Raw genomic sequence first — 19,531 nt, forward strand, 5'->3', positions numbered from 1 at the left:
AAGCTATTTAAGAGAAATGCAAGCTAATTATTTACATCCATCTTTTAATAGATTCCAGCCCTTTTGTATTTTGGCTGACAAATACCTTTTGAGCAGGTAGGGTGGGACCAGAAAATGGGCCAAGGTAGGAAGAGGTAAAAAAGAATCCACACGAATTCAGATTGTCTGAGTTTGAATCTTGACTCTCACTTTAATAGATATATATCTTTTGGGCAGTTACATAGCCAACTTTTTTCTTACAAGTTAGCCAACTTTCCCAAAGTTAAGTTAATCAAAATATTTTAAATATCACCCTTGCAACCAGCCCATAAACTCCACTCTCGTCATGGGGAACAGCTCTTGTCCCTAATACCATACCCCTCACATAACATAATGGTCTAGACTTCAGTGACCCTTTGGGTGGTTCCTGTCCAAAAATCCATACCAAAACATGTCTTGGAAAAGTGTATATGATACAGGATTTCCTGGTGAGACAACTCTATTGATTATCCATTTGACATTATTCCTAGGTTAACACAAAAGCTGAGATGAGCCAGAGAAAAAGAAGAGATACAACTCTTCAGTTCAGAAGTTTCCCAGGTAAATCATCTTAACACATACTCTGACCTATTTGTTGGGAATCTATGTGTGATTACATGATCAAATGCAGTCTGCAGAATAGTTTTCTTGAGCCTCATAGTCAGAAATCCTGGCTTCATAGATAACTAAAGAATTGTTATAACAATACCAAAAGTCAAAATGGATTTCATATAATGGATTATTGTTCATATACAGTAATCCCAATAATAGTAGTCTGTTTTTTCAAGATTCTAATAGACATAACAATTAAGGTATTCTTACAAAAGTTATAGCCATAAAATCACACATGATTTCCCAACAAACATATCAGAGTACGGTTAAGATGACTGACTTGACAAGCTTCTGAACTGACCAGAATTATATATATCTCTGTTTTTTTTCTTTTTGAACTAAGTTTTCATTAAAATATTTGTAAAGTACAGAAATGGAAAACTATATTCTTCACAGTTTGTGCTAGGTTAATCTTTAATGTTTATTCAGACTTCAATATTATAATATAGATCATCTTTACTAGCCATTTCCAAAGAATTATTGGAAAGAGACATTTTAATTAGAATTAGTGTTCATCCATTTTTAATGTAATCTCTGAAACTTTTTCTAATAATAGTGTAGATTAGAGGGCAAAATATGCCAAGTATATGAGAAAGTGCATATCAAACGCTGCTTTATGTAACATATGGTTTGCACTTTTCCAGAAAGAAGAAAGAAACCATATTTCTGAGCCGACACATTACTTCATACACAGAATTATGAGTTCATCTTCATACAACCAAGAAGACCTGATTTCATCTGCTGGGTACATGAGATTAAAGCAATATAAAAATAGAAATATGAGATGAAAGTAATGCTTATGGGAAGAATGAGGTCTCTGGTAAAACTACGATTGGGCAAGTATTCAGCCCTAGACCTTCCCTCACTACTTATCCTTTTCTCCCTTGGCTCCCTACTGTGGACATTCCCTAAACCCTCTCCTTTCTATCTGATTCCCTATTTCTAGTTACCTGGCCTCTATGTTCTTCCTAGTATAGCAGTGTCTTGGATGAAGAATTTGCTAGTGTGTTTTTTTTTTGTTGTTTTTTGTTTTTCTTACCTGGAAGATAGAGCAGATTCTATTGTGACCCAGTGCCTTTCAGCCCAAAGGGTTCCTGCTCAACTCTCTTTAAGTAACAAAATGTTCCGGTGTGTATAACTGCCTCTAAGAAGAATCCAAATAAGAGAGGGAGCAGTGTAAGCCGAAGCATTCAGGGATGAATTCTAGAAAGCAATGGAGTTTGATGTGGGCCTGTAAAGATGGACAGCATTTACATGAGGAGAAGGCAACCCAAGTTCGGATGACTATAGGAGGAAAGTCTGAACTATATGGCATTTATAGAGGACAGAGAGAAAAAGTACACTGTAGACTTGAAATCTAATTAATAACTATATCTAAAACAATAACTATCTAAAACAGTTAGAACTTGTCTAAAATTATTCTTAAGTTTATAAGAATATTCATAACCTAGAAGAGGTAGCATTTCTATTGTGGGAGAAGCAGTAGGTATAAATAGGAGAAAAATCTACTTGGTTATAATTTTTTCCCACTCAACATGATGGAATTGTTTCTTTTTGACACTGACACTATTTGGGGACATATTTTCCTGGCCAATCATTGCCTCTTTTTTCCTGTGTAATGATTATATTAACATACAAAATTAGTAATGCAGGTACCTCTCTATTGTTTATATCAGTGGAGACAGAGGACACAGATAATACCAAATAAAAGACAATTTAGAGCAAGATAGCAGACCAAGAAACTGCACACCCTTATTTTCTTGTAGGAACAAAAAATAAACAACTACAGATTGCTAAAACAACTTTATAGGAGCTCTGGAAACCAGTCAAATAACTGCAGCAACCAAGGGAATGCCCAATCAAAGAAAAGCCACATTCAAAGTGGCAGGAAATTCCACACACTTTTACTTGTTTTTGCCCAACCCCCTTCTGCAACATGATGTGGCACAGTTGGGAAGAAATGGTGCAATTCTCAGTTTTCTCTCTTGAGGTGGAAAGAGCAGATTAGAACTTGTTTGTAATGTTTGGGCCTATCTGTGGGCTGCCTGAGAGAATGTTTTCTGTCTCACCTGAATAGGAGCTCAAATTGGGAATGCTGGCATTGTTTGGGTCTAAGCCTAGAAGCCACTGAAGTCAGTAGATGGATGCCATGGTGCATAAAAATCACAAGGGACTGCAGATGCACAAACACCTGAGGGAAAGAGATTACAGGCAGGGGGAAACAATAGGATAGCTAAGGCCCTTAGAAGAAACATGATGAGACGCTTAGGAAATAAAACATTGAAAAGCAGGTCAGGAAAATGGAAGAAGGAAAAAAGAAAGTACACACATAGGCCCAGAAGGACATATACCCAGAACAAAAGTAAGATTTGAAGGCTTTACCTCAGACTGTTCCCAAGGTTCAGAGTCCTACTAATTAGTGAAGGGCTTCTACAACAATCTCCAAAAACTGGAAGAGGTAGCTATTTCTTTAAATGCTCAAATTTCGACATAAGATCACAATGCATATTAATGAAAATAGGGCACATTTTAAGAAACCAAATAAATTCCCAGAAAATGTCCATGGAGAAGCACACGAATTAGACATACATGACAAAGATTTTAAAATAACTGTCTTAAATATGTTCAAAAGCTACAGACAAAGAACTAAAGGAAATCAGGGCAAAAGTATATGAATAAAATACATATAAATAAAAACAAAGAGATAGACACTAAAAAGGAACCAGACAGAAATAACAGAAATTCTGGAGCTCAAAAATTCACTAGATGATTCAAGAGCAGACTCAATCAAGTTGAAGAAAGAATCAGTGAACTTGAACACAAGTCATTTGAAATTATTGAGTCTGAGCAGCAAAAAGAAAAGACTGAACAAAGAGTGAACAGATTCTGTGGCACTTAATGGATACCTTCAAGCAGTGATATATACATATGTAAGTATATATATATATATATATATATATATATATGCACACACATACACACACACCATGGTGAGTTCCAGAGAAGAGAAAGGGGCAGGGAGATTATTTGAGGAAATAATGGCTAAAACCTCCTCAAATTTGAAAAAGCATGAATATACAAATACAATAAGTTCAGTGAATTCTAAGTAGCATAAGCACTCAGAGACTACCTGAGACATCTTATAATCACAGTCATCAAAAGCCAAAGACAAAAAGAGAGTCTTGAAAGTGACAAGACAGAAATGACTTGTACAAGAGATCTCCATAAAGTTATCAGTAAAATTTTCAGAAGAAATCTTGCAGGATGGAAGGCAGTAGATTATATATTTAAAGGGCTAAAAGAAAGAAAACTATCAAGTGAGAACACTATAACCAGCAAAAAATACCCTTCAAAAATGAGAAAGAAATCAGAATGTTCTAAGACAAAAACTAAAAAAGCTGAGAAAGTTCATTACCATTAGACATGACTGCAAGAAACACTAAAAGAAGTTCTTCAAATTGAAAGTAAAAGATGCTAGACAGTAACTCAAAACCATATGAAAATATAAAACTGTCTAGTAAAGGTAAACATGGGGACAAATATAAAAACCAGTATAATTTCAGTTCATAATTCCACTTTTATTTTCTACAAGATTTTAAAAACGCATAAAAATAATTATAAATTTATGCTGATGGGCATGGAATATATAAAGCCATAATTTGGGACAGTAATAACAAAGGGATGGGGGTTGATCTATAAAGGAGTAGAGTCTTTGTATGAAGTTGAAGTTAAATTGGTATCAATTTAAGATAGACTGTCATAACTTTAGAACATTATATGGAATCTGTGTGGTAACAAAGAAAATATAGAATATAAATGAAAGGAAATAAAAAGGTAACCAAAACGCATCTCTGCAAAACCTCAACTGACACAAAGGAAGGCAGTAGTGGAGGAAATGAGGGATTACATCCCTCAATATAATAAAGGCCATATACGACAAACCTACAGCTAACATCATACTCAGTGGTGAAAAGCTGAAAACATTTCCTCTAAGATCAGGAGCAAGACAAGGATGTCCAGTCTTGCACTTTTATTCAACATAGTTTTGGAAGTCCTAGCTATGACAATCAGAAAAAAAAAAAGAAATAAAAGGAATTCAAATTGGAAAAGAAGAAGTTAAACTGTCACTGTTTGCAGATGACATGATATTATACATAGAAAATCCTAAAGACACTACCAGAAAACTAGTAGAGCTCGTCAATGAATTTAAGTAAAGCTGCAGGTTACAAAATTAATACACAGAAATATCTTGCATTTCTATACACTAATAATGAAAGATCAGAATAAGAAATTAAGGAAACAATTCCGTTTACCATTGCCGCAAAAAGAATTAAATACCTAGGAATAAACCTACCTAAGGAGACAAAAGACCTGTACTCCAAAAACTATACAACACTGATGGAAGAAATCAAAGATGACACAAACAGAAGATATACCAGGTTCTTGGATTGGAAGAATCAATATTCTCAAAATGACTATACTACCTAAGGCAATCTACAGATTCAATGCAATCCCTATCAAATTACCAATGGATGGGCTTCCCTGGTGGCGCAGTGGTTGAGAGTCCGCCTGCCGATGCAGGGGACATGAGTTCGTGCCCCGGTCCGGGAGGATCCCACATGCCACAGAGCGGCTGGGCCCGTGAGCCATGGCTGCTGAGCCTGCGCGTCCAGAGCCAGTGCTCTGCAATGGGAGAGGCCACAACAGCGAGAGGCCCGTGTACCGCAAAAAAAAAAACAAAAATTTACCAATGGCATTTTTCACAGAACTAGAACAAAAAAATCTGTGTGGAGACACAAAAGACCCCAGATAACCAAAGCAACTTGAGAGAGTAAAAGAGAGCTGGAGGAATCATGCTCCCTCACTTCAGACTATATTACAAAGCTACAGTAATCAAGACAGTATGATACTGGCACAAAAAAATATATAGATGAATGGAACAGGATAGAAAGCCCAGAGATAAACCCACACACCTGTGGTCACCTAATCTATGACAAAAGAAACAAGAATATACCATGGCGAAAAGACAGCCTCTTCAATAAGTCGTGCTGGGTAAACTGGACAGCTACATGTAAAAATAAAAAAATGAAATTAGAACACTCTTTTACACCATACACAAAAATAAACTGAAAATGGATTAAAGACCTAAATGTGAGACTGGACACTATAAAACTCTTAGAGGAAAACATAGGCAGAACACTCTCTGACATAAATTGCAGTAATATCTTTTTCAATCCATCTCCCAGAGTAATGGAAATAAAAACAAAAGTAGGGCTTCCCTGGTGGTGCAGTGGTTGAGAGTCTGCCTGCCGATGCAGGGGACACGGGTTCATGCCCTGGTCCGGGAAGATCCCACATGCCGCAGAGTGGCTGGGCCCATGAGCCATGGCCACTGAGCCTGCGTGTCTGGAGCCTGTGCTCCACGACGGGAGAGGCCACAACAGTGAGAGACCCGCATATCACCAAAAAAAAAAAAAAAAAAAGTAAACAAATGGAACCTAATTAAAAGCTTTTGCACAGCAAAGGAAATCATAAACAAAATGAAAAGGAAATGCACAGAATGGGAGAAAATATTTCCAAATGATGTGACAGACAAGTGATTAGTCTCCAAAATTTACAAACAGCTCATGTGACTTACTATCATAAAAATAAACAACCCAATCAAAAAATGGGCAGATGACCTAAATAGACATTTCTCCAAAGAAGACATACAGATGGGCAAGAGGCACATGAAAAGATATTCAACATTGCTAATTAGAGATGTGCAAATCAAAACTACAAGGAGATATCACCTCACACCAGTCAAAATATCTATCATCAAAAAAATCCACAAACAATAAATGCTGGAGAGAGTGTGAAGAGAAGGGAACCCTCCTGCACTGTTGGTGGAAATGTAAATTGGTACAGCCACTGTGGAGAACAGTATGGAGGATCCTTAAGAAAATAAAGCTACCATATGATCCTGCAATCTCACTCCTGGGCCTATATCTAGAGAAAAACATGGTCCGAAAGGATACATGCACCCCAATATTCACTGCATCACTGTTTACAATAGCCAAGACATGGAAGCAACTTAAAAGTCCATCGACAGAGGAATGGATAAAGAAGATGTGGTACATATATACAATGGAATATTAGCCATAAAAAGGAACAAAATAGTGCCATTTGCAGAGACATGGAAGGACCTAGAGATGGTCATACAGATTGAAGTAAGTCAGAAAGAGAAAAACAAATATCATATAATATCACTTATATGTGGAATCTAGAAAAATGTACAGATGAACTTACTGGCAAAGCAGAAATAGAGTCACATAAGTAGAGAACAAACTTATGGTTACCAAGGGGAGAAGGGTAGGGTGGGATGAATTGGGAGATTGGGATTGACATATATACACTACTATGTATAAAATAGGTAACTATTGAGAACGTACTGTTTAGCACAGGGAACTCTATTCAATGATCTGTGGTGACCTAAATGGGAAGGAAATCTAAAAAGAGTGGTTATATGTATACGTATAACTGACTCACTTTGCTGTACAGCAGAAGCTAACAAAACATTGTAAAGCAACTATACTCCAATAAAAAAGAAAAAAGATCTTATAATAACAACCTAACATTACATCTTAAATACCTACCTAGAAAAAGAAAAATAAGCTAAACTCAAAACTATTAGATGGAAGGAAATAATAAAGATTAAAGTAGAGATAGACAAAATAAGAGAATACAAAAATAAAATCATTGAAACCAAGAGTTGGTTCTTCAAAACATTGATAAAATTGACAAAATTTAGCTACATTGCCTAAGGAAAAAAAAGAGAAGACTCAAATAACTAAAATCATAAGTGAAAGAAGAGACATTATAACTGATTTTACAGAAATAAAAAGAATTATAAGAGTACTATGATTTTACAGAAATAAAAAGAAGTATAGGAGTACTATTAACAATTGTATGCCAACAAATTGGATAATCTAAATGAAATAGACAAATTCCTAAAAACATGACCTACCAAGATTGATTCATGAAAAAATGGAAAAATCTGAAGAAACCTATAACTAGTAAAGAAATTGAATCAGTAATTAAGAAGCTCCTAACAAAGAAAAACAGGACCAGATGATTTCACTGGTGGATTGTAGCAAACATTTAAAGGAGAATTAAAACCAATCCTCCTCAAACTATTGATGTAAAGTAAACTTCCACCAAAGAAAACAAGAACAAACCTCTTCAAACTATTGATACAAAAATCTTCAACAAAATACTAGTAAACAGAATTCAATAGCAGATTAAAATGATTATACACTATGACTAAGGTTGATTTATCCCAGGAATACAAGGGAAGTTCAACATATGAGAATCAGTCAGTGTAACACAAGACATCAACAGGATGAAAGAAAAAGAAACACATTCTTATCTAAACTAATGCAGGAAAAACCATTTAACAAATTCAACACCTTTTCATGATAATGACACTTAACAAACTAGAAATAAGAGCAAATTACATTGAAATAATAAAAGCCATATATGGAAAAACTACAACTAACATTATTGTACTCAGGGTGAAATTCTGAAAGATTTTCCTCTAAGCTCAGGAAAAAGACAAGGGTGCCCATTCTTATCACTTCTGTTGAGTATATTACCAGAAGTCCTAGCCAGAGCAATTAGGCAAGAAATAAAAGGCATCTAAATTGAATGAGAAGTAAAGTGAGCTCTGTTCACAGATGGCATTATCTTATATGTAGAAAACCCTAAAGATTCTATACAAAAAAGAAAGAAAACTCTTAGAACAAATAAATGAATTCATCAAAGTTGCTGGATATAGAATCAACACAGAAGAAGAAAATTGCATTTCTAAACACTTAACAATGAACGATCCAAAAATGAAGAAAAATTCAATCCGCACTAGTATCAAACAGAATATTTAGGAATGGACTTACCAAGAGGCAAAAGATTTGTACACTGAAAACTACAAAACATACCTAAAGGAAATTAAAGGAGACACATATTAATGGAAATAGGCCGTTAAGATTTCAATATTACCCAAAGGATTCTACAGATTAAATGAATCCTTATAAAAATACTTAATCACCTTTTTCTGCAGGAAAAGAAAAAATTCATTCTAGAATTTACATAGTATCTCAAAGGACTCCAAACAGCCAAAACAATCTTGAAAAGGAAGAACATACTTGGACTTCCTGATTTCAAAACTTACCATAGAGCTATGGTAATCAAAACAGTGTGGTGCTGACATGAAGACAGATATGTAGACCAATGGAATAGAATAAAGAGCCCAGAAACAAATCCTTAATATATGGTCAAATAATTTTTGATAAGCATGCCAAGACCATCCAATGGAGAAAAAAAAGTCTTTTCTACAAACAGTGTTGGGAAAACTAGATAACCACACACAAACAAAAATGAAGTTAGACCCTTACCTTATATTGTGTATAAAAACTAATTCAAAATGGATCAAAAACCTACATAAAACTATAGAACTCTTATAAGAAAACATAGGGGGAAAGCCCCATGACACTGGATTTGACAATAGTTTCTTGGATATGATACTAAAAGCACAAGCAGTAAAAGAAAAATTAGATAAGTTTGACTTAACCAAATTTAAAAACTTTTGTGCTTCAAAGGACAGAGTGAAAAGTCAGCACATAGAGTGGGAGAAAATATTTGCAAGTCATATGTCTGATAAGGGATTACTATCCAGAATATATAAAGAACTCCTATAACTCAACAACAGCAAAAAACCAAACAACCTGATTAAAAATTGGGCAAGGGACTTGAATAGATATTTCTACAAAGAGGATGTACAAATGGGCAATAAGCACACGAAAAGATCCTCAACATCACTAATCATCAGGGAAATGCAAGTCAAAACCATGAGATGCTATTGCACACCCATTAGGATAGCTATTATCAAAAAAATTTTCAGAAAATAACACGTTGGCAAGAATGTAAAGAAACTAGAACCCTTGTACAGTGCTGCTGGGAATTTAAAATGGTGCAGTCTCAATGGAAAACAGTGTGAGAGTTTCTCTAAAAAGTTAAATATATAGAGTAACCACATGATCCAGCAATTCTACTTCTGGGTATATACCCCAAAGAATTGAAAACGGGGACTCAAGCAGATATTTTTACACTCATATTCATAGCATCATTATTCACAATAGCCAAATCATGGAAGCAGCACTAAGAGTACATTGATGGATGAATGGAAAAACAAAATATGGTACATACATTCAGAAGAATATTATTCAGTTTTAGAAAGGAAGGACATCCTGACACATACTATATGTCACCTTGAAGACATTATGCTAAGTGAATAAGTCAGTCTCAAAATGACAAATATTATATGATTCCACTTACATGAGATACCTAAGTAGTCAAATCACAGAGGCAAAAGGTAGAATATTGGTTCCAGGAGATGGAGAGAGAGGAATATGTGGTGTTAGTATTTAGGAGTACAGAGTTTCAATTGGGGAAAATGAAAAAGTTCTATAGACTATAGAACTATAGGTGGTGATGGTTGCACAATAATGTGAATGTACTCAAGCAAAGAACTTGTACACTGAAAAATGGTTAAGATGGTAAATTTTGTGTTATGTGTATTTAACCAAAATTTTAAAAGTTGGGAAAAAAGAGCCAATTTATAAATAATTTGCATTCAATTTGGAAACTCAGTGATACACTCTTCCAGGTTTATTTCCATATGAAGAATGACTGACAGATTGTTCTTTTACTTAAGCAGTAATTTCTTGATTCATTAAATACACAAAAAAATTAAATGTTTTTTTTTCTTTTGTTTTAGTGAGACTGAAGATTGTATGGAAGATAAAAGTACAAAAATTACGGAAGGTTGGAGTTTTGTATTTCTTGATTTAAAGTAGAAAGTATTCAAAAGGACACTCTACTGCTTTGATCAGTGTTTTTATTTATCAAACCTGAAATTCATACTATTTTTTTTTCCTATGAGCTTATCTACTTTTAGAAATGATCCAGTACTACATCACACGTGTGTTAAAATAAGTCAGCTAGTTTGTCTTATTAATGATTTTGATCAAGAATATGGTATAATATGAATTTATATTTACCATGCTCCTGTGAGAAATATTCCCAAAATCAGGGTATATCATGATAGTTTCTAGCTGAACCAGAATCCATGATACTAGGATTTAACAATTTCTTTGAGAAGTTATCCTTCACTTGTGCTTAACCCTATCAAAATGTACCCCAAAAAAGACTTTTAAAGCTAAATTTATTTGCTTACATTTAAATATGGCTAGTATGGACCTCACTTTGTTGTTGTTTTTTAAATCTATAATTGTACTGACTGCTTAGAACATTTGTGTGACGACTGTTTGGCACTCTGTTGAAACCTCAGATGATTAATGTGGTTCTAACAATGGTAGCATGTCCAAGAGGTTGAGTGTCATGTTTACTATAAAGTGGCCTTGAAATTTGAACCACAGGTTTACCCTGGCTATTTCAAACATACAACTCACTTAGGTTGTTACTTAAGAAACATATTCTCTCAACTTGGAAGTGGAAGTCATTTTTATTAAGATGGGATTCATAGAGTAACAGTAAGCATGCCAAAATTCTATAAATGTACCATAACCAGGGGTCAAAATAATCACTGTATGATTCCTGTATTATGGAATCCTAGGCTGCTAGAGTTAGACAGAAATCACTTACTATAACGCCCCTCATTGTTTACATGAGGAAACTCAAGCTCAAGGTGAGAAAATGTCCAAGATTACTTTGAGTCAGAGGCAGAACACAGTCTAGATCCCAAGGCTCCTGACCCTAAATTCAGTGTTTTGTTTTTTCCAACTTTGTTGCAATGATCCAGCTTAATTCTTATATCCTTCAGTAATATTGCAGCTGTCCAATTCAATCGTTTATTCATTCATTCATTCAAAGATTTTACTGAGCACCTCCTTTGTGTTCTAAAATCCCATGTGTGAACAAAACTGACAAAGTCCTTGATCTCAAAGAATTTACATTGTAACTTGAGGCAGGGCATCAAAGATAATTCCAAGTATAAGTATTTCCCATCTCATCTGGGACAAAGGCCAAAGAACTTACAGTGGCTTGCAAAACCAGACATCATCTGGATATCACTCCAAACCCCTATTACCTCTCTAACCTCCTCCTCTGTTTCTTTCTGGCTCACCCTGCTCAGGCCTCACTGACCTTCTTGCTGTTCCTCAAATATTCCAGGAATTCAGGGTCTTTGCACTTGCTGATCCTCATGTAGTGCTCTTTCCTCTGTATCTACATTGCTCATTCCTCACCTTCAGAACTTTGCTCCAATGTCACCTTCTCAGTGACATCTTCTTTGACCACTTTTTGAAATTGTAACCTCATTCTCAAGATGGCACTGCATATTCCACTTATTTGCTATTTTTCTCCCTAGCATTTATTACTATATGCCAGACTGTATGTTTTAATTGTTTTTTCACTACCTCCCTCTAGAATGTAAGCTCCATGAAGATCACAGCTATATTCCCAAGAGCCTAAAACAGGCATATAGTAGGAGGAGTTAGTAAAATAGGAGAGACTATGGGAATCTAAGGAGGTTACACAAGAATTCTGTTTTGGTTATGTTAAGGTATTAGATATTAGATATTTAAGTTGAGGTGTCACATAGCAATAGGATATTTCAGTCTGGAGTTCAGTGACAAGCTTAGGGTTGAACACATACATTCCTAATTTTAATTTATAGTTTTATATAGAATATGGGAGAAAATCTCAAATCTGAGTATGTTAGATCCTGAATTAGCAGGAATTTTTCTGTGACTCTTCATCAAAACAAATTCCTAGTATATCCTGGAAAGTTGATAGCCATCTAACCTGGAAACATAAAAACTGGTGTTTGGAATAATAGTCCTGGTAGTAAACCCAAATGTCCTCAGTCGTTTAAAAGCAAAAGTCAGTTCAGCTATATGTGATATAGAGTCAGACACTCCAGAAATATTATCAACCAACAATGAAATTTTACCAATTTTCTCAGATAAGTCAGATTATCAGCTCTTATCATATTTGAGTTAATTGAGGTTTTACTATTTTTTCCAGAACCTACATTGACACAAAGGGTAATTCAGAGAGTAATCACATGTGTGGACTCTTGATGATCACATGTCTATAAAATGCATACTTTTTACGTATGAGATATCTCATTGAGTCCTCTTGAGAGACAGGCAGGAAGATAGTCTTATTCACATTCTACATAGGAGGAAACTGGGAGAGAAGTTAGATTAAATTTGCCAATATTCACACAGCTCTAAGTAGTGAAGCCAAGACTCAAACTCAGGTTTTCTGACTCCCTAACACGTTAGCTGGGGTCTTTATGAAACTTATCTCATACCTCCTTGGGTTGAATTCTTCTACTGGTGTCTTGACCTCCCCTGAAATTTAGGTAACTTTTAGTTCTGTGCAACTCCACAAGGTTTCTTCTTGGTATTGCCTCAAAATTCTCCTGATTTTCACTCAGAGTATTTCATAAGACCAGCACCTTCCTCTTTGTTCCAATTATCTGCTTTTAATTAGCTATGTAGAATCAAAGAGTGTTAAAGCTAGAAAGACCCTTAGGAATCACCTACAGGGTAACTTCTCATTTTACATGTACAATAAATAGGCCCATATGGATTGAGTGGCCATGCATAGATGTATGCCTACTAAGTTACAGAATCTGCCTTACCTACTACATCACACTTCATCTTTCATAATTTCTAAAAGAAGGGCTAAGATATGCCACAGAATTCTAGCAATCTCACCTATTTCAGTTTTGTTCACATTGTACACTAAAAATAATAATAATTTCCTCTATCAGCCTAAATTATATGACTTTTTGGTGAAAAACAATAAGATCAGATTTGTGTCAACACTATTTATGCCTCAGAAAAAATACTATTTTTCCCCCCTCTACAGCAAGTTCTCGGGAACGAAGGCCAGAAAATTCAAACAGTGTTAAGGTAAATATTTTTCAATATCCTCTAATTAGAATACATGGAGTCCAGATGAACATAGCCCAATTTTCAAGGTCAAACCAGGGACTACGTGGTGCTATTTGAGAGGCATCAGGAAGCATTCCCCTATTTGCAATTTCTTCATGCTCAGATCTCTCCTCCTGGCTGAGACTTGTTGGTGGTACCCAAGAAATCCATTAGTTCTCACCTTAGGGTTAAGTTATCATTCCTTGCTTAAGTGCACTGGATAAGCCACTGTTCCTCCCTAGCACCTAATTGCAATTCCATCCCTTAACCCTGTTACTGCAGTCTCTGGAGGAAATCCTAGAGGGAGTGAGTCACTTGGCCCTGCCTAGGGCAGGTAGACCCAAGTGAGGGACTTGGTGGAGGCAGGGAGGAAATACAAGCAAAAATGGAAGAGAGCAGTTTATAAGAAATAATTGCTGATTCCATCTATTTCTCTGTATTCCTAAGGACTGTCTAAAGGCAGTTTTCCAAAAGGCCCAGCTGTTCTCCAGTGTAAACTCAGAAAGTGTCCTCTTTGCTAATCCTTTTCAGAAACCTTCCAATGAGTGCTCAAGCTACAAATCCTCTTCTGTGTTGTTTGTTTCTTCGCTCAATTTAATCCCATTTTTAAGCAAATCTCTCCAACCCCATGACATTACAGTCCATCGATTATCCAGCCACTTCTCATTATCAGAGTAATTTTCAGAACTACAACTCATACTTAAGATAACTTTTGCCACATATCTAAAGATGCTGGGTTAGTTCCTCACTCAACCTAATCTTCATTTTTGAACATAAACATCTATTTGACAACCTCAGGCTGCACTTAGGTCATATTTTCCAAGTAAAATCATATGGCACTAAAGGGGAGACAATGATTCTCTAGTCTGATGACAGGCCATTCCTTGTACCAAATGCTCTTTTCCTTGCTTACTGCTTTTTCCATGGTAAAACTATAACTAAAGTTGTTATTCAGTCCAGTTCTGAGTAAGGTGGAGTAAGCACATTCCACCTGTATCTCTCACTGATTAAAACTAAAAACTTTGGACAACTACTGAGGGTTCTGAAAAGTAAATAATAGAAGGAGTTTGAGGAGGGAAATCAAAACTCAGAAAATAATACCATTATGAGTTTCCTGGGTTTTTTCCTCTCACATCTAATAAGAAAGCTCCAAGAGAATCCACTGCTCTCTTACCAGAATTAGGAAGAAGTTCCTATGAAATGGAAAATAGGGAAGCCCACTTTTTCCCCCTCTTCTGCCCCTGCCACAAGGTAAGTTTCAGCCATGAAGCTATACAACAATGGCAACGAAGGCTGTGAGGCACTTAGGACTGAAAGAAAATCCTTCTGACCAGAGGAATTAGGAAAAAGGCTCCAGTAACCTGAAGAACATTAGGGGGGAACGTGCTACTTTTTTTCTCTGCTTTCTCTTGTTAATTTACCCCAGACGTGGATACAGTCATGGGATGTGAGAGACAGCACACAGGAAGGCTAGAAGCACACAGCATTCTAGGCATAGAACCAGAAAAGGGGACTGCTGAGAGTCAGAGACACTAAAATCAAAGAGAGGAGGGATATCAAAAAAGGAATCCCTCCAAATCTGTTTATAAATTGTCTCCTGAGATGTGCATGCCAGGAACTGACCTGAAGTTCTATAGACAAAAGACTATGAGAACTTGAGGAAACTGAACTTACATTGGAACCACAGCCATAGAAGGCAGAGTAGGATGTGTGGTCTAAAACTTAATGGGTTAATTACGTACTTTAAAAAAAATCAACCTTCTACAAAGAATTTTAACAGTTCTTAGAATCACATACATTGTTTAAAATGCTCAGGATACAATCCAATATTACTTAACATACAAAGAACTAAGACAATGTCTACCCCTTTCAAGGGAAAGGATAAGAGATGCCAACTCCAACATAGCCAAGATTTTGAAATTTTCAGACAAAAACCTTAAGTGATTTTAACAATGTTCCATGAAGTAATAGCAAATACTCCTGAATCTAATGCAACGCTAGAAGTTCTTAGCAGAACTTAAGTATATTACTCATCTCATAAGTAAGGAGCATCTGCTCCCTACTTATAGATTAGGGCTTATCAACTCTAATTCTCACAAATTAGAGCCATGATTTTTTAAAATATCAATATCTGCCCCACCCTCAAGGATTTCAATTCCAGTGGTGGTATGGGACCCAGGCATTCATATTTTTAAAAAATTTTCCACAGATAACTCTGTGAAGCCAATGCCGAGAATAAATTCTTTAGGTAGTCTCTGCTCCATTTTATTCTTCAGGCATCCTGTTCAAAATATTTCAATATATAAACTACCTCAAGTCCTTTTGGAGGAATTGTGGTAAAACTCATTAATATCTGGTAGTCTTTACATAATCTATATACAATACATTTTATGTTACATGTATTTAGCCTCACTTCATTGACTTTTTTACTTTTTAAATTTCTAGCATTATAGAATAGTTACAGTGAAGCCCAGGTACCTGTCCCAGGCTATTCTATGCCTTTCTGGGAAAATTGCTCCCTTTGCATTCAAAGATATGATAAAGACCTACAGAGTAAAACCAGTACCTGAGCCATGTTCCCTGCCCTAGCTCCACACACCTACTTTACTTCCCTAGATTCCAAAATTGCTAAACTTTCCATAAAAGGAAATTGGGCTTATATAGTAAACATCCATTTTCCTTCTCTTATCTCTATTATCAGAAAAGAATTTATAACTTACTTCTCACTCCAATTCATCCAAAAGGGGAGGGGGGAGAGACAGAGCTGACATTTTTTTGTCACTTTTAACATGCCTGAACCTTTAATCATCATTTGGTAGCCAAGGCCCATATCTATGAAAAGGGTCAATCCTAGCCATCATAATTGGCAAAACGTATGAGTCTCTCAGAGAATAATTATTTGTGACTGCAGAACACAGAAATTATATAAAATGCTGTAATGATTGTGCTACATCTCTTGAGGATTTCTAGGTATCTCTAGTGTGTAGTATCCAACAAAAGATCGAGTCAATTTTTTGTTTTGTCTTGGCAGTTTATCACCATGTTTAAAGGAAACAAGAATATTCTTGGTAGTGTGAATTCCTCAAAAGAAGTCATTTCAGGTACAAAATATACTATCCTTTTAACATTACTCCTAGAATGGGTAGTTTCTCCCTTGCAGTATTGACATGTATTATCAATATGAGATTGCTATATATAAAAATATAAATAGTAAGATATTATTTCCATTTGCAGTTTTCTATGCAATTCTTAAACCAAAGGAGTAATAGATAACAGAACTAACGTTGAACAGGTATCAGCTATCTTCATTTTACTAAAGAGAAAGTGAGAGTAGGTTACTCAAGGTCACCCCAAGCTAGTAAGCTGCAGAGCTGGGATTCAAATAACAGATCTGCCCGACTTCAAAGCCTAAGCTCATTCAACATGACCACAGTTCACATAATCAAAAGTTCACAGGAGCTAGGTAGGTAAAAAACAAGAGCAGTATTTTGAGAAGGGGTCTGTGGTCCACTGGAGATGGCATGCCCCGTTTAAAGAAGGGAGCTGTTACTCAGGTCCAGTCATTGGCATGCTGGATTGTTGCCAGGACTTCTAGTTCAGTTTCTAGCATTTTTCAAAAGAAACTGGAAATGGAAGTTCTATGTGAAAATTCCTGACTTTCAGGTTTTATCAAGTAATGCAAAACACTTTATGGACCAAACCAAACTTGTTCATATCTCCTACACCATATTATATTCCCCCTGCAAGTCTTAGAGCCCTAATTTACAAATGAGAAAATGTAGGTAAATAACTGGCTGAGTTTATACAGCCAACAAATGGAGAGCTTTTAGGGCTCAAAAACATATCTTCTGACTCTGACCCAACATTCTTTCTTCCCTCTACATTGTGGTTCCATAGAGTTGCCATTGCATGCCAGAATTATGTCCTCAATGACAAAGATAGCTTAAAGTTTTACTGTGAAAAGAGCTATTAACTGATAAACACAAGCATTCACTATTCTCTCTGGGGATGATGCTATTAATCTAGGACACCAGCAACCTACCAGTCTTCTAATAGTGAATATGGATTTGGGCAGGGTCTTCATTGTGTTTCTAGGAACTGCTTTATACTGGAACCACCCAGAATACTTTTTAACAATGGACCCTCTCTAGCTGGCTAAGTTAGCATCTTAGAGTAATGATGCCCAGGAATCTGCATTTTTAACAAGGCCACCAAGTTTTCAGAACATTAACTCTTACCTCTCCAACGAGAATTTCAGAAGGCTTGTATCAGTGCCTCGGTCGTGTTAGTAAAATTTTTATCTTGCCTTTTCAGAATATACATCTTTCTCTTTCATTCATGCTTTTGTCTTATCTGCTGCAGATTTTGGCTTTTTCCTTTTTATAGCACAGTAAAAACCTAAACATACATTTTTATTCTTTATTCTGTTGGCTTTCTTAGTTTTAAATCTGCTGTTGGCTATCTTAGCTTTAACAATAGAAGATTACCTTGCTAGAAAAGACAAATCTAGGTAACTGCAAGAGGTATAGTCATGAACTTTGGCATGTAGTGGAATTAAGAAAAGATGGGCTTTTACTATCATGTGTGTTTTCATGTCCTATCACATCCTATCATAAAGTTTCAGAAAAGTACATATTTACTTGTCTTTACATGTAAAATATTCATTTTGTTAAATTATAATATATTCTGAGAGTCCATGCCCTGAAGAGTGGTATAGAAAAATGAATCCAAATGGAAATTTTTATTATCTATACAGTTTTCTGTTACATGACAAAAAATAAAAAATACTTGAAGTTATCAACTAAAAATTTACCCAAAGTGGTGAGAAATTATAGCAGTTTTAATGCACTTCTGTTTTCAAGTGAGCACTCTGAAATAGACACCCTCACTGTATAGCGTTGAAAGTTACTTTCCCATGTGAGTTTAGCTCATCAGACTTTTTCAGAGGTTTTTCTGCTAGAAAAAGAAAGGTATTCTTTGTACACCTGATTAACGAAGTATCAGAGTGCAGCATATAATAATGCCATGAGAGAAAGCTGTTCCCCGTCCAAGCTTGGCCACTCCTCATGTGACCTTAGGCAAGGTTTCTGACCTCGCCAAGATTCATATACAAAAATGGAGATATTTTTCCTGTTTCCTTCACAGGAGTGTTGGAAGAATCCAATCAAAAGAATCCTTCTTTTTTAATCCCATAAATTATTCTATAAATGTCAGTTTTTGAATTCTAAATCATTAATTGTATAGTATGGCTGCCTCAACTAGAATGTCTAATAATTATCTATACTACTTTTGTTGCTTTGTCCACAGAAACTCCGAAGGCTAGTATTCCTAAACAAGGATCTAAAATGCTGGCAAAGGTATCTTCAGCTCTGTCAAAGGTGTTTTCTCGAACTAACACCAGTATTTCCAAATCTTCCTCACCACCTCACCAGGACAAGCACTGAAGTTTCTATACCTGATATAACTATGCTTACTTCCCTTAGAAAATAAAATGTTTTTTAAAACATAACATAGTGTCCTGTAAGATGATTCCTGTAATGCTGAGCAAAATATTAAAAGCAAGAGAAGCATATTAGAGACCTGGGTGAGAGAAAGTTTTGATAATGCTTTTGATAAGCATTTTGGTATAAGAAGATGCTGAGTGCTAGTATTATTCAATACAGACATGCCATGAAGATAAAGAGACAAAAAGTGTACCTAGTAAACCAGTTAGTCCTCATTACCCATCAGAAAATGAACTTGAATTTTTCCTGTTAAATTTTTAGAGGGTATGTTCACCAAAATAGTTAGCAAACTGAGATGAAACTCAAGCTTAATTCTATGACATAGCTATGAAACTGATTGGTTCACTATAAAAGATGTATTTGGATGTTCAAATAAAAGTATCTATACCACCTGCA

General features: G+C 35.6%; 1 protein-coding gene across 1 annotated transcript in view; it reads left to right on the plus strand.

Moving 5' to 3' along the window:
• The window catches only part of FSIP2 (fibrous sheath interacting protein 2), a 136,078-nt gene extending 117,003 nt beyond the window's left edge, over positions 1–19,075 (plus strand). Inside the window, exons 17-21 of the mRNA XM_065880157.1 lie at positions 1,275–1,375; positions 10,442–10,488; positions 13,567–13,610; positions 16,663–16,732; positions 18,939–19,075. Of these exons, the coding sequence (XP_065736229.1) occupies positions 1,275–1,375; positions 10,442–10,488; positions 13,567–13,610; positions 16,663–16,732; positions 18,939–19,075 (399 nt within the window). The remainder of the gene's footprint in view (positions 1–1,274; positions 1,376–10,441; positions 10,489–13,566; positions 13,611–16,662; positions 16,733–18,938) is intronic.
• The last annotated feature ends 456 nt before the right edge of the window (positions 19,076–19,531 follow it).

Source organism: Phocoena phocoena, chromosome 7 (genome assembly GCF_963924675.1).
Source record: "Phocoena phocoena chromosome 7, mPhoPho1.1, whole genome shotgun sequence".
Classification (NCBI taxonomy): Eukaryota; Metazoa; Chordata; class Mammalia; order Artiodactyla; family Phocoenidae; genus Phocoena; species Phocoena phocoena.